The following is a 15,404-nucleotide window of genomic DNA, read 5'->3' on the forward strand; positions in this document are numbered from 1 at the left end:
AAGAACCCAAAGGTTCTGCTCTCCCTCTGCCCTCATCCTCCCCCAGCTGTTTTCATGCTGCGTGGACCTTACCCCACTGCTCTGGCAGCATTCCGAGCGCCGCTCCCAGAAATCCAACTCTCTGACTTGCTGTTCCTAAGTGGCTCGTACAATGGGCAAGCACTGTGGTGCTCCGGCCCGCCACGTCACCAGCGAGCTGAGAAAAGCTATGACCTGGGCCACTCAATTTAGATGGGTGACACCTTTGCCACAAAAAAGAACCAGGCCAAGGACCCAAGTCCTTCCTTTCATAGAAGGAAACAAGTGTTTTGCACTCTAGCCACTGACCTTCCACAGAACCCCAATCTCTAGGAATTCTGAAAAGCAACAAGTAGAGAGACAATTCAGCAGGTGAGAAGTAGACTTTACTGGGCAGGGAACCACAGCAGCCGGTGTTCCTTTTCCACGTTCCAGCCATCCAAGAAGCACTTCCAGCCAGCCAGCCTACTGGCCGACCGGCCTGCCCGCCTCACAGGGGCCGTCCTTTCCACGCATTTACGCTCTCGGCTTAGCAACTTCTCACGTCTCCTCTACATAGCGCCAAACAGTTAAATCCTTACTCCCAAATCAAGATACATAAACTGTGAAAGGAGGGATTATCCCAACTCTCCAAAATCTATAAATCTATTTTAATTTCTGGTCATTTTAACTTCTAGAAGTCTGCCCACTGAAAGGTTTCCTGGACATAAAAATCCCACCCTCCCCTGTGCTCCCTACATTAGAAGAAATGGGAGGGATTTTTCTATTTTTAAATGAGGCCACAAGATTCCAGAATCTTGTTTCCCTGCATTAATCTATTCCCAAAATTCATTTTGGTGGAAGATGTCCTCTCTTGTTTTATTTCACTGGGAGGCATGACTCTCAGATATTCCCAGGTATACAGATTCTATATATTACACTATACAGCATCATCTAAATTTTAACTACAAACTCTTCCACCTACCAAGTAAAACTCCCTTCAGGTTAAATATACTTTCCAGAGCAGCCACTTTCCTCAACAATCCGCTAACGCGAAGAACCATCAAAAGCAGACTTAATACCCTCATAAGCAGAGACGCTATTACATGAGAACAGAATATTCTAACTTCTCCTGTTCTAAGCCAACTACCCTCACTATTTTAAAAGCAATTGCAGTTTTGCGCCAGACATGATGGGGCTGTCCCCTGAACTTGGGCAGCTCACCAGAAATATCCCAAACACGCACAGTCTGGTCCAGGCTGGCTGACACAACCAGGTCTTCTGAGGGGTGAAACTGAGCACACATTACATAATGGTTGTGTCCTGTTAACACGCTGCAAGAAGAAAAAAGAAAGACAATACCAAATTAGAGGCAGGACTCAACAGACTCCTACACACTAAATAACGCTGTCCGTACTTAACAGATAACAGTCCCAAGTATTCTTTTTGGAGGCAAAGGCAAGTCACCCTAACAATTTTGAACTAGTAACAGTAAGCAACATCAGCTCTTTTAACAATAGTCCCCTTCTTTCCTCTGATGCTTCAGAATTTAAATGTTACTAATTGCAGGAGACGTACATTGCACCGCTCTCCTATTAAAAATGTTCACATAGGGCGCCTGGGTGGCTCAGTGGGTTAAGCCGCTGCCTTCGGCTCAGGTCATGATCTCAGGGTCCTGGGATCGAGTCCCGCATCGGGCTCTCTGCTCAGCGGGGAGCCTGCTTCCCTCTCTCTCTCTCTCTGCCTGCCTCTCTGTCTACTTGTTATCTCTCTCTGTCAAATAAAAAAAAAAAAAATGTTCACATATCGGGGCACCTGGGTGGCTCAGTCGTTAAGCGTCTGCCTTCAGCTCAGGTCATAATCCCAGCGTCCTGGGATCAGGCCCCACATCGAGGTCCCTGCTTGGCGGGAGGCCTGCTTTCCCTCTCCTAGTCCCTCTGCTTGTGTTCCCTCTCAAACTGTCTCTCTCTCTGTCAAATAAATTAAATCTTTAAAAAAAAAAAAAAAAAGTTCACATGTCAAAATAAATGGAGTCACAGTAATTTATACTGGAAACTACCAGTTAGATTTTGGTGGGATAATCGCTCTTAAATAGCATCATTTTCAATGGTCCTTACAGCTTCAGGAAAGCTCAAGACCTGAACACAAAGCAGGATGATGGCCTAGACCTTAACTCGGGTTTCATGGGAACAGAACTGAAAACGAGCTGAAAGTTTTCTTCTCAAAGTCTAGTGATGCCCTCCCTTCCCTGGCAAGAAGTGATTAGAAAATCCAGACTGTTACATTACTAACAAGACTGCCTCTATACTTATCATCTGTAAAAGCATCTTACAAATACAATGAGTAATTAGTCAATGGGCAGGGCCCACCAGGGAAGGGAAAGGATTGCTCTGAAGGGAAGCTCGTTATGCAAACACTAGGCAGAACGAAGCCTCTCTCTCGGCTCCATCTCCTGCTTTACCAGACACAGGTTCTAGACTGCCAGTTCCACACTCGGATGGTCTGGTCATCTGAGGCGCTCAGAATCCAGGGATATTCCTGAAAGACAATCCAGACAAGGGTTTCAACACTAAACAAATGTGTTTTTTCGGGCGCTGTAGCCATCCCTCTTTTTGGAGGAAACCCCCCATTGCCGGGCATCTCAGTTGTACTAGCAAAGGGACCACAGTTTCTGTCTCCTCCCCACCATTCTACCAGCTTTTCCCACAGCGGCACTTTCACCTGGAGATTTCAGAATGGAAGCCAGACAAAGACATAAAGGATTATGAGAAGCAAAGAATACATATCGTTCTTACTTTTATGTGTATGTGTGTGCCTACATGTATTTCTACTTATACACAGTTAGTCCTGTCAATTAAGATCCTATGAAAGGATCTTCTCTCTTTCACTCTAGGATTAGAACACTGTTTCATGGTCTGACTCCTGTCACACCATCCAGTCTCAAAAAATTCCCATCTCAGGAACCAAAGCACAAAATAACATGGAAAAACAATTGAGTTCTTTTAGAGTCTGTAAGTTTATTGAGAAAAGAAGGTATTTCTTATTCACAGTAGTAATACTGTTCAGTGCTTAGCAAAGAACTTAATAAGTACAAGGCACACATCTACTTATTGAGCCAAAAAAATAAAAGAAACTTTTTCTGAACTTTCCAACTGGATGGCAACTTGTTCTGGACAGATCTTCAGCACGTCCCTTACCCTAAGGACAAAACAATCTGCTTCACAGATCATCTCGTCAAGCGGTTATCATTCTCAAAGGTCTTCCTTTTTTTTTAATTGATCACATATATTTCTATTAATTACGTGACATCACTGAAACCCAGATTTTTCCATCCATAAAATGGGGTTATTATTGACACTTCTGAGTTGAAAGAGTCTTTGAAGAGGGCTGTTCTGTACGTGGAAGGATGTCTAGCAGCGTACCTGGATTCCATGCACCGGATGTGGGCAGCCTTTGTGCCGTAAGCCATGACAAAAAAAAATGTGTCCAGACACTACCATGTCCTCTGGGGGCCAAAATCCCCCGTGGTGGAGAACCATGGAAGAGGTACCTAAAACCACTCAGGCCACTCAGCAAGTGTTCCATTCGCATTGGCCACCTCCTCCTCCAATCATTCTAGACTTAAAATAAAAGCAAACACCACAGGGTCTTAACACTGCACATGATTTCCTCAAAGTCCCAGTAGTGCTGGAGGTAAAAATTTAGGATGAAAGGACTCAGAGAACGGCCTTAATAAAGTGTATTTCCTTCATTTTGTTCTGTGCATTGAGAGAAGTTCCAGGCATCAAACAGAAAGCACTCTTGGCTTCATTTCTCATAAAGTGAAGCAGGTCCTCCAGGACTAAGTGTCAGCAGGACGGCCTCATCACCAGCCACGAGCTCACAGCAAGGCCTGCGCCGTCTGAGAATTTTCTTTTTCCTCATGGTAAGTGCACTCTTTGATCGCCATCCCCTATTTCACCTAGCCTCCCCTCTGGTAACCATCATCTTGTTCTCTATAGTTAGGAATCTGTTTCTTGATCTGTCTTTGTTTCTCCTTCACTCGTTTGTTCTATTTCTTAAATTCCACATGAAGGAGATGACATAGTATTTGTCTTTCTTACTTATTCTGCTTAGTATTATATTCTAGCTCCATCCGTGTCCCTGTAAATGTCAAGATTTTATTCCTGTTTAACACTGAACATTCCACACCCTTCTTTATCCACTCACCTATCAACGGACACTAGGATGCTTCCATAGCTTGGCTACTGTAATTCATGTGGCAATAAATATGGGGTACGTGTATCCATCTGAATTAGTGTTTCTGTATTTTGGGGTAAGTACCCAGTAGTGTGTGACTACTGGATCGTAGGGTAGCTCTAGTTTTATTTTTTTTTTTTTGCAGAACCTCCATATTATTTTTCCAGAGTGGCTGCATCAGTTTGCATTCCCACCAACAGTGCATGAGAGTTCCACTTTCTCCATCCTCGCCAACACTTGTGGTTCCTTGTGTTGCTGATTTTCGCCATTCTGGCCGGTGGAAGGTGATAGCTCACTGCAGCTCTGATTTGCATCTCCTTGATGCTGAGTGACGCTGAGCATCTTATCAGGTGTCTGCGGGCCATCTGTGTATCTTTGGAGAAATGTCTGCTCACGTCTTCTGCCCATTTTTTAAATTGGATTATCTGGTTTTGGATGTTAAGTTTGTTGTTGCTGTTGTTTTTAAAGTAGGCTCCACCACCAGCATGGAGCCCAACACCGGGCTTGAACTCACACCCCTGAGATCAAGACTTGAGTTGAGATCAAGCATCAGATGCTCAACTGACTGAGCCACAGGGACACCTGGGTATTAAGTTTTTTAAGTTCTTTATACATTTTGGATACTAAACCTTTATCGGATGTCATTTACCAGTATCTTCTCCCATTCCACAGGTTGCCTTTTAGTTTTGATTACTATGTCCTTCACTATACAAAAGCCGTTCATTTTGATGTAATCCCAAGTTTATTTTTGCTTTTATTTCCCTTGCCTCAGGAAACCTTATCTTAAAAAATGTTGCTACGGCTCAGGGCGCCTACGTGGCTCAGTGGGTTAAGTCTCTGCCTTCGGCTCAGGTCATGGTTTCAGGGTCCTGGGATCGAGCCCCACCTGGGGCTCTGCTCAGCAGGGAGCCTGCTTTCCCCTCTCTCTCTGCCTGCCTCTTTGCCTACTTGTGATCCTTCTGTGTCAAATACATGAATAAAATCTTTAAAAAAAAAATGTCGCTAGGGCCAATGTCAAAGAAATTATAGCCTGCGCTCTCTTCAAGCACTTTTTTTTTTTTTTTTTAAAGTAAGCTCCATGCCCAGCATGAGATCAAGACCTAAGCTCAGATCAAGATTCAGCCGTTTAACCACTGAGCCATGCCAACACTCCTCTGGGACTTTTATGGTTTCAGGTCTCATATTTAGGTCTTTAATCCATTTTGAGTTTACTTTTGTGTATGGTGAAAAAAATAGTCTAGTTTCATTCTTTTGCATGTAGCTGTCTAGTTTTTCCAACACCATTTCTTGAAGAATCTGTCCCATTTTATATTCATTCCTCATTTGTCCAAGATTAATTGACCATATAATTGTGGGTTTACTTTTGGCCTCTCTATTCTGTTCCAAAGATCTCTGTGTCTCTTTTTATGCCAGTACCAGACTGTTTTAATTACCATTGCTCTGTAATATAACTTAAAGTCTGAAATCGTGATACCTCCAGTCTTTGTCAAGACTGCTTTGGCTAATCGCTTCTCGGCCTTTTGGCTAAGATTAAGTGAAGACTGCTTTGGCTATGCAGGGGTCTTCTGTGGTTCCATACAAATCTGAAGACGGTTCTAGTTCTATGAAAAATGGTGTTGGTATGTTGACAGGAATTTCATTAAATCTGTAGATTGCTTCGGTGAGTATAGACATTTTAACAGTATTTGTTCTACCAAACCATGAGCACAGAATGTCCATTTCTTTGTTCATCTCCAATTTCTTTCATCAGTGTTTTATAGTTTTCAGACTATAGGTCTTTCACCTTTTTGGTTAATCATTCTCACATGTTTTTGTTATAATTTTTGCAATCATTCTAAATTTTTTTAATTTTACAAAAAGAAATAAACTATACTTAACCAAGAAACTCTTATTTCATTATATTCTAACTGAATTCAAGAGACTTAATCAAGAAGCAGTAGAAATTAAATCTAATAGCACAGTATAGAAGATCCAGACAGGTTGAGACTGGATAAGAGGCTGGGAGTCTCTAATCTACATTTAACTCTGTCTTCTAGGATACCTGACAGATCAAAGAAGGTAGAAAGCCTGGCTGGAACAGCCTCTACTGCACCTTAAAATCCTAGGATTGAAACGTTTGATTGTTCATGCCTCAAAATGATTAGCTCATCAAAACGGTATCTAACCTCAATCTCCCTCCAGACACACCTACTTAAAAACACTCCACATGGAATTAGTCTGCAAACTTCTGTTCGCTAGCTCAGCAAACCTGAAATCAAATCTCTGCTTTCCCAATAGAGAATCAATGCCTTCCTTATACAGCCCACTGAATCCAATTCAATTCAATTCAATTCAATTCAATTCGATATAACCCTAAGTGTTTCCTTTCGCAGAAGTTAACAAAAGATCAACAACAAAGCAGAAAGGTCAACACCACACAGATTCTAGAAGAGCCACTCCAAGAACTCCGATAATTCTGGTATCAAAGCATGGGTTCTTGAGATGCAAGTAGAAGATTCCACAGAGAAAGCGAAGAATGCTCTGCAACTAGAGGCACTATGGCTACTTACGTGATGGAAAAATGTGGTGCGAATGTAGTCCAAATGCCCAAGCAATGTGAAGAGACAGCGCCGAAGCTTGTAATTCCACACCTGCAAGGAGAAACGCAACTAAGCAATAGGACACAAGGGTCCTGAGCCTCAAAAAGCTTCAGGTTTCTCAACAAGTACATTTAGTTTATATTTTGACATTTCTAAATAAGTAGGAACCCTGATAGAAGTCTTGTTTAAGGTTGGGGCACCTGGGTGGCTCAGTGGGTTAAGCCTCTGCCCTCGGCTCAGGTCATGATCTCAGGGTCCTGGGATTGAGCCCCGCATCGGGCTCTCTGCTCAGCGGGGAGCCTGCTTCCCTTCCTCTCTCTCTGCCTGCCTCTCTGCCTGCTTGTGATCTCTTTGTCAAATAAATAAATAAAATCTTTAAAAAAAAAAAAGACTTGTTTAAGGTTGGAGGCAAAAAGATCAAAGATGAAAACATAGGTTAGCTAAATATATGGAGAGGGGAAAAAAAGGCAAGGCTAGGGACAATTATGGATAGGTTTTTCCTTTCTTTGGGGAGAAACCACCCCTATTTAAGAACATGAGACAAGAGGTCTACCCAGGCTTAACTCTTCTTTCCACTTCATAATTATGTTCTTAGCTTGAACACTGACCCCCTAGTGTGTTACCTACTACCTTAAGTCAGGATAAAAAAGCGGGACAGATACCATGACTCAAAAGGAAACAATAAGGGGCGCCTAGGTGACTCAGTGGGTTAAAGCCTCTGCCTTCAGCTCAGGTCATGTTCTCAGGGTCCTGGGATCAAGCCCCGCATTGGGCTCTCTGCTCAGTGGGGAGCCTGCTTCCCCCTCTCTCTCTGCCTGCCTCTCTGCCTACTTGTGACCTCTCTCTCTGTCAAATAAACAAATAAAATCTTGAAAAAAAAAATTAAAAAAAAAAAAAAAGGAAACAATAATATAACATACGGCATCCTCTTCTCTTAGACTGCTAACTTGGTGGCAAATGATGCCCATACATTCACAGCCCGTACTGGGCAAACAGACTTTAATTCATCACTATGAAAAATACTACATTGCCCAGTGAGGATGAACTAAGCAGACAAACATCACATTCAGATATAAAGTTGCGCTAACTACCAAAGTACCATGTATCAATGAACATAACTAAAGAAGACACTAAACCAGGACCAGAAATGTAAGCACAAACTCCCATCCAGAAAACCTCCCAAAAAAGTACAAAATTATGAGGTCAGTGGCTTCTTAAAAGCATTTTAAAGTTTAAAAAATTTTTTTTGAAGATTTTTATTTATTCATTTGACAGAGGGAGAGTGAGATCACAAGCAGGCAGAGAGAGGAGGAAGCAGGCTCCCTGCTGAGCAGAGAGCCCAATGCGGGGCTCAATCCCAGGACCCCAGAATCATGACCTGAGCCGAAGGCAGAGGCTTTAACCCACTGAGCCACCCAAGCACCCCAATATTTAAAATTTGTTTTTACAATCTACCCCAAGCCAACTATTTACTATTCCTTTTTTACTTAAAAAAATTTTAATTTTCATTTGTGAATTACAAAAGGTAGTACCATTTCCTGTAACAAATTCAAACAATCTGAAAGTATGATCATCCAAACAAGAAGGCAAGCTCTGTGAAGGCGGGGTCCTTGTCCACCATGCTCAACACTATCCCCCTGGCGCCTAACACAGCAGCCACCACTTAGGAGGAGCCAACAGGTGTGTGCAGAAATGAGAAAAGGTGAACACCACGAAACATCGAAGTGAAACGTGAATGTATCCCAATACCTTCACTGTCATCTGCTCAATTATCTATAAATAAAATACAGGTACACAATGGAGTTTGAGTGTCACACAAAAATTAGATCATAAATACAATTCTTGAACTTTTCCTCCTTACAGAGTTCAGTGTTTTAAATGACATTTCCAGCTTCAAACTATCTTGACTCCCTTACAGTCCTCTACCGAACTCCAGACTGTGAATCCTTCAAGACCTACAGGGTTTTTAGTTTTTAGACTTTGGCCATCTGTGCCTTCCTGTGGTAACACTGCACACCCCGCCAGCTAGCTAATTCCTTTATTTAAAGGCTTTACTGGAATATAATTCAAATCCCCCCAAATTTACCCCCTAAAAAGCATAGAATTTAATGTTTTTAGTACATTGAAAGCTGTGCAACCATCACCACCACCAATTTTAGAACACTGTATCACCTCCCCCAAAACTATACCCAATAGCTGTGACTCCCCATTTCCTTCCAACCCCTCTAACCTCAGACAACCATCTACTGTTTGTCTTTACTGATTTGCCTATCTGGACATTTCATATAAATGGAAAATAAACCTTTTTAAAAAATAATGATGTGGGGGAAAAATCCTTTTTCTTACAGGTCACCCAGTCATTCCTTTCTTAAACAGATTATAACGAACCCAAGTTAACCATTCTTGATAGTCAATGGCCATCAATATAAGTAACAAATACTTTACTAAAAATATTATAAGAAAGTGATATCCCGAAGAGCTTTTGAGATCTATCAAGTGGTTTGAGCTTCTTCGTACCAGCAAATAGTGTGAAATCTAAAAAACAGAAAGAACTGTCCTTCCTATAATTCTAAGTCCTCTTTTCTCTGTGGACAGTCATCATGTGTCACGCCTGTCACCTAAGTTATGCTGTGTAATCTATAACATAATTTTCTGAGCTAGCTTCTGAAAAAATTATCTTTTTTTATGAAGTAAAATTCACTGGTTTGATCTGATACACGTTTAATGCAAACCTGAGGAAGCAAAAGAAATTTTTGATTTTTTTTTACAGGTTCAAAGACTCTGCCTCTAGATTTGCCTTTATCAGTCAAGCTTTTCAACGAGTTGCCTATGTTCTGCTTCCTCACTTTCTATTAAGCTGCTAGCATCACTAACATCTCGCTCCTCAACCAATCCAAAGGTTACTTGGTCCTTATTTATCCCGACCACTTTTCTCCTTCTTTAAATTCTCTCCTCCCTTGGCATCCATCCAATAAGCTTCTGCTTCTTCCCCATGGTTCACCTCCAAACTCTCAAATCATTCTTTCCTACACGAACTCTACTTCCTCTAGCTCTTCAATGACAGCTTCTCATTCAACATAATCCCAGAGGGACACCTTCTACCACCTCTGCTCCGGCTCCCTCCTTCATGAGGCCAACGCCCTAATACGACTCCAGTGCAGACGCATCTCCACAGACTGCCCCTTAGCTACCTCAGACTCATCAGCGTCAAGACGGTACTCATTACCCATCTGCCATGGACTGAATGTCTGTGTCCGTCCCCACAGTCACAGGTTGGAATCCTAATGCCCGATGTGAACGGATTAGGAGGCAGGGCCTTTGAGGAGGCTGGAGCCCTCCTCCACCGATCAGTGTCCCAATCAGACGCAGAGATCCCTCACCCCTCCGCCACGCGAAGACACACAGAGGGAAGGCAGCCATCTGCAGCCTAGAAGAGGAAGCTCACCAGAAGCTGACTGTGCTGGTCCCCTAATCTCGCACTTGTAGCCTCCGGCACTATGAGAAGTTTGTTGCTTATAAGCCACGCAGGCTGTGGAGCAGCCCCAACAGGCCAAGACACATCTTCTGCCGGCACTCCAGAAAACCGAACCTCCTCGTTTCTTCCTTTCCCTGTGAATGGTACACCCGCCCCTCCACCGCAGTGACCTAGGCTAGAAGCCTGCAATAAACGTCATCTCGTTTGTTTCCCCTTACCATCCCTCCAGCAGACTCCCTGATGCCCTTCCTTAAGCTCTCAATTCCATCTGTCTCCACTGTGAAACACCACCGCCTGAGGTCAGGCTCTGCCCATCTACCACTCGGGCCTATAGGATAGTCTCCTAACTGGCATCGCTGCATCCAGCTTGCCTGCTTCCTCCAAACCATCCTGCACATCACCACCCACGTATTCTTAAAAAAAAAAAAAAAAGTGAATCTGATGTCACTTGTCTATTTAAACCCCTGTAATGGCTCATTACCAATGATGACACCCAAACTTCTGAGCACTGCAAATAAGCACTCCATGATCCAGCCCCTCTCATCTTCTGGCCCTTCTCACACCTTTTCTCCAGGGTTTATTCACACAAACTCATTACATGTCTCAGATATATCCAGCTGTGTCATGCCTTTCTATCTTTGACCTGGACTGTCCTTCCCGATTTCACTTTGGTTACCTCTCCACTGTATCACTCAGCAAGCTGTACATGCTATTGTTTTGGGTGTATATGTATCCCCTCCATTAGAACATTTCTTATTTTATTAGAATTATTTCTCCATTTCTTATTTATTTTTGAATTCCCCCCAAAATAAAACAGTGTCTGGTACACAGCAAGAGTTCGATGAATGTCTGCTGGATCAGTGTCCCTGATAACATCAGAAGCCTGAGCTCTGTGTGAATGTGATGTCCTGTTTTGGGTCCCTTCCATAACTGTTCAAACCCAAATCCTATCCTTTACTCCCAATCATAACAGACCCTTTGTACCTTAATCTTATAGTCATCTCCTCCAGAAACAAACAACGGCTGCTGCTTGTGGAAGTCAATGCCTCGTACTGGACCTGAGGAAGGAAGCAGGCAATGTAGGTTAGAGAGAACTGTACTTCCTAATCAACAAGGTGATTCTTTTTTTTTTTTTTTAAAGATTTTTTTATTTATTTGACACACAGAGATCACAAGTAAGCAGAGAGACAGGAAGAGAGAGAGGAGGAAGCAGGTTCCCCGCCGAGCAGAGGGCCTGATGCAGGGCTCGATCCCAGAACCCCGAGATCATCACCTGAGCCGAAGGCAGAGGCTTAACCTACTGAGCCACCCAGGCGCCCCTCCAAGGTGATTCTTATTCAGGATCCAGTCCTTTCATATTCTCTAATCCTAAAGAAAGCTTAAACTACCCCAGAAGACAATAAATACTAAGATCTCTTTAACTTCCTCCTAGAAACTGTTATCTTACCATCATGTTCATCAAACTTGTCGATAAGGGTACACATCCGATAGTCCCATAACTGGATGACTCCATTGTGTAAACTGGTCAGGATCCAAGGTCTTTTGGGGTGAAAACTGAGCCCTAGGAGGAAAAAACAAACAAACGGGATGATCCAATTAGCTAAGCATAGGCCACAATAGCATCCCATCAATTCGGATAGGAAAAACAAAGAGCTAATCTGACTCTAGGCTCATACGCTCACTCACTGAATGACAGACATGAATTTTATGCTGTTTGGTGCTGAATTTTGTTACACTCCTTTAAATATTGCTAGATTTTGTTTTAGGATGTTGTGAGGTTACTTGTTTGGAAGTCTGCTTTTAATTCTGTTAGCGTGAGCACACAGTAGCCGTTAGTCTCGATCTAATTTGGCACCACGGTGAAGGCGATGCCACCTGAGGCCTCCAGATGATGCCCCGCAGCATTACGAGGCCTTCGATTCCGACAAGTAGGAACACAAAACTACTCCCAGCTCTAAGTGAGTGCAGGGATTATTCTGCCTTCTTTCTAGATGTTCTTTCCCAGGCTCTGGGTCATTTTCTCACACGCAAATGTAGATGAGGACTCAGACAAAGCCCGGACAGCATCCCCTGCAGGACTCCCGTGTTCCCATTGTAGCTCCCTCTTTGGTATCTTGTCCAGCAAATTCTAGCTGTCTTCAGTGAGACCACAGGGCTCTTCCCCTTCCCTCTACCACAGCCTGGAAACTCTCCAGGTGCTAAGGTGAAACAGCCACAGGACTCTCAAGAATCACTCTCCTGCACTGCCTGTCATCCAGTGTCTGAAAACCTTTGTTCCACACACTGTGTTCAGTTGTACAGCTGTTTTAAGGTGGAAGGTAACACTGGTCTTTTTTTACTCTACGATGACTGGAAATGGAAGCCCACAGAAGTAACGACTGCTAACAGTCTGGAGTGTATCCTTTCAGACCATATCATTTTATGAAAAGGAAATAAGTTACACAAACTTCTTTTCTCGATTAGCTATATACTATACATGGATCTCATTAAGTATCTATCTATCTATCTATCTACATACAACCTCATTCTTTTTAACAACAGCAAAATACAAATGTACCACTTTTTTTTTAAAGATTTTATTTATTTATTTGACAGAGATCACAAGTAGGCAGAGAGGCAGGCAGAGAGAGGGGGGAAGCAGGCTCCCTCCTGAGCAGAGAGCCCGATGTGGGGCTCGATCCCAGGATCCCGGGATCCCGGGATCATGACCCGAGCTGAAGGCAGAGGCTTTAACCCACTGAGCCACCCAGGCGCCCCCAAATGTACCACATTTTAAAATTATTCTAGTGATAAGCCTAAGTTTTTTCCCCTAACTTTCATCTACCAGAAAACGGAGCTTAAAGAAAATATTTCCAAACATAATCTAGTCTATTTGCATTATTACCATTTTAGGCTAAAGAGCTGGAAGTAGGGTTGCTCAGGAATACAGTATGTGCGTTTAACATTTTCACAGATACTATCTGACTGCAAAAAGACTAGGAGCATATAGTCTGATCAAGTTTCTGAAGAATCCAATTTTGCTACATTGCCCAACATGAATGTTATTGGTTATCTGTTGTTTTGTTTGTTTTACTAACCTAAAGTTTTAAAAAAGGATATTTAACTTTTTTAAAAGATTTTTTTAAAAATTTGTCAAAGAGGGAGAGAGTGCGTGTGCACACACAAGGAGAGGGAGAAGCAGGTGGAGGGAGAAGCAGGCTCCCCACCGAGCAAGGAGCAGGATGCAGAACTCCATCCCAGGACCCCGGGATCCTGACTCAAGCTAAAGTCAGAGCCTAACCAACTGAGCCACCTTTTCTTTTCTTTTTTAATATTTCTTTCATTATTAGCGAGTTGGAGAATATTTTCATTTATTTACTGAACACTTACATTTCCTCTAAGTTGTCTATTTTCCCATTAAAAATTATTTTTTTCTGGGACACCTGGGCAGCTCAGTCCGTTAAATGGCTGCCTTCCGCTCGGGTCATGATCCCAGGGTTCTGCGACAAACGGAGTCCCACGTCGGGCTCCTTGCTCTGCGGGGAGCCTGCTTCTCTCTCTGCCTCCTCTGCCTGCCACTCTGCCTGCTTGTGTGCTCTCTCTCTCTCTCTCTCTGACAAATAAACAGAAAATAAAAACTTAATTATTTTTTTCCTTTGTGGTATGTAGTCATTCCCACTGACAGACAGTAACTCTCATATATTCAAATACCTTTTCCCCCCATTTTCCTTCCCTACTGCCCAGTGAGAAATCAGAAGGGAAAGTTCAAGGATGATGCAGACCCGTTTCAACCGTCCCCAAATTCCCCCAAATTCCGCCCCGACTCCCACAAGACCCCGACACTGCTCGGAATCTACTCCCACGTGCACAATGGCCTCCGGTTTTTGAGCCACCGAGTCTCTACCAGGCACTGTAACAAGCAACCTCATACCTTCTCTCATCCCAGTTCTAAGGAGAATGTTAACCATGTGCATTTTAGGGATGAGAAAGCAGAGATTTAGAGACCTTAAGTAAGTCGCCCAAGGTCACACAGCTTGTTAGGGACTGTTTCCGGATTCCAAAGCAAAGCCCAGGTGACTCCAAATACCAAGTTCCCAAATGCTTTGTTCCAGGGCATCTTCCTAGATATCCAAGACATATGCAGACTACATAAATTTTTATATGCATAAATGTAAAATTTTCCAACCCTCAAGAGACCTCGCTTCTCTGCCCTTCCCATTCTACACGGCTGCTATCTCAGCCCCTTGCCCTCCACCTCCACCCACTGATCCTCCAGCTTCGGAGTTCCCATATTTAGGAAATTAAGAATGAGGATGCCCCGTTCAAGACGAACTTCAGACAAAAAGCGAACACTACCGGACAATCATTTCGCTGTTTCTCTGAACTTCAAATTTAACCAGGCGCGCAGTATTTCATCTGGCAACCTGAGCAAGCTCGGACCTCGCCGGGGTGACGGGCCTCAGCGTCCTGTCTGCAGGTAGGGCACAGGCCCTGGACGTCGGTAAGGTGCAGCCCACGCCTCGGTGAGAGGCAGCCAGCGCTCGTTTCCGAAAATGCCAGACTTAGATGCGAATGGCACAGGGCGAGACCCGATCCCCAAGGCCACTCCCTACAACACGGTTATCAAAACGCCAACAGGTCCCAGGACCCTGGGACGGGGCAAAGCCGGGGGCAGTGGCCCCAGGAGAAGCGGGAACGGAAGGCAATGGGAGCAGCCTTACGGGGCCTCCTGCCGTGCGGGCGCCACCGCAGGTCAACCGCGTCCCGAGGGCGCTCCGGAGAGACAGGGCTGCAGAACGGCCGCCAGGCCGACCCGCCCTCCTCCCCTCGGCCTCCGGGCTCGCTCGGCGGGCCCCGCTCGGCCTCTCTCGCCCCCGCGCAGCGCCGCGCCGACACCCAGCCCCCGAGCTCCCCCCGGTTTTCTCCACTACCTTTGACCCGCGCGCTCTTGGTCTCGAACTTGGTTAGCATCCTTCAGGCCTCCGGCTCCGAGGTGCCGACCCAAGCCCCGCCACTCCCTGCTGCCCTTCGGCTCCCTCCACGTCAGCGCCGCTGCGCGGCACCTCCCGGAAGCTCCCCACGAACTTCCGGTCCCGGGAGCCCCGCCCCCCCGGACCACAGAGACGACACCGGTG

At 44.4% G+C, this 15,404-nt stretch overlaps 1 protein-coding gene across 3 annotated transcripts in view; it reads right to left on the reverse strand.

Annotated features, from left to right (window-relative positions):
* The window catches only part of COPA (COPI coat complex subunit alpha), a 45,606-nt gene extending 30,269 nt beyond the window's left edge, over positions 1-15,337 (reverse strand). For 2 of the 3 annotated variants that reach the window (XM_032845667.1, XM_032845669.1), the window contains exons 1-6: positions 15,201-15,337; positions 11,738-11,851; positions 11,275-11,348; positions 6,786-6,866; positions 2,459-2,535; positions 1,222-1,331 (exon numbers count right to left, since the gene is read on the reverse strand). In XM_032845667.1, the coding sequence (XP_032701558.1) occupies positions 1,222-1,331; positions 2,459-2,535; positions 6,786-6,866; positions 11,275-11,348; positions 11,738-11,851; positions 15,201-15,240 (496 nt within the window). In that variant the 5' untranslated portion in view covers positions 15,241-15,337. The remainder of the gene's footprint in view (positions 1-1,221; positions 1,332-2,458; positions 2,536-6,785; positions 6,867-11,274; positions 11,349-11,737; positions 11,852-15,200) is intronic. The other variant, XM_032845668.1, reaches the window with a different exon arrangement.
* Positions 15,338-15,404: the final 67 nt, after the last annotated feature.

This window comes from Lontra canadensis, unplaced genomic scaffold, assembly GCF_010015895.1.
Source record: "Lontra canadensis isolate GAN:19392208 unplaced genomic scaffold, GSC_riverotter_1.0 scaffold168, whole genome shotgun sequence".
NCBI lineage: Eukaryota > Metazoa > Chordata > Mammalia > Carnivora > Mustelidae > Lontra > Lontra canadensis.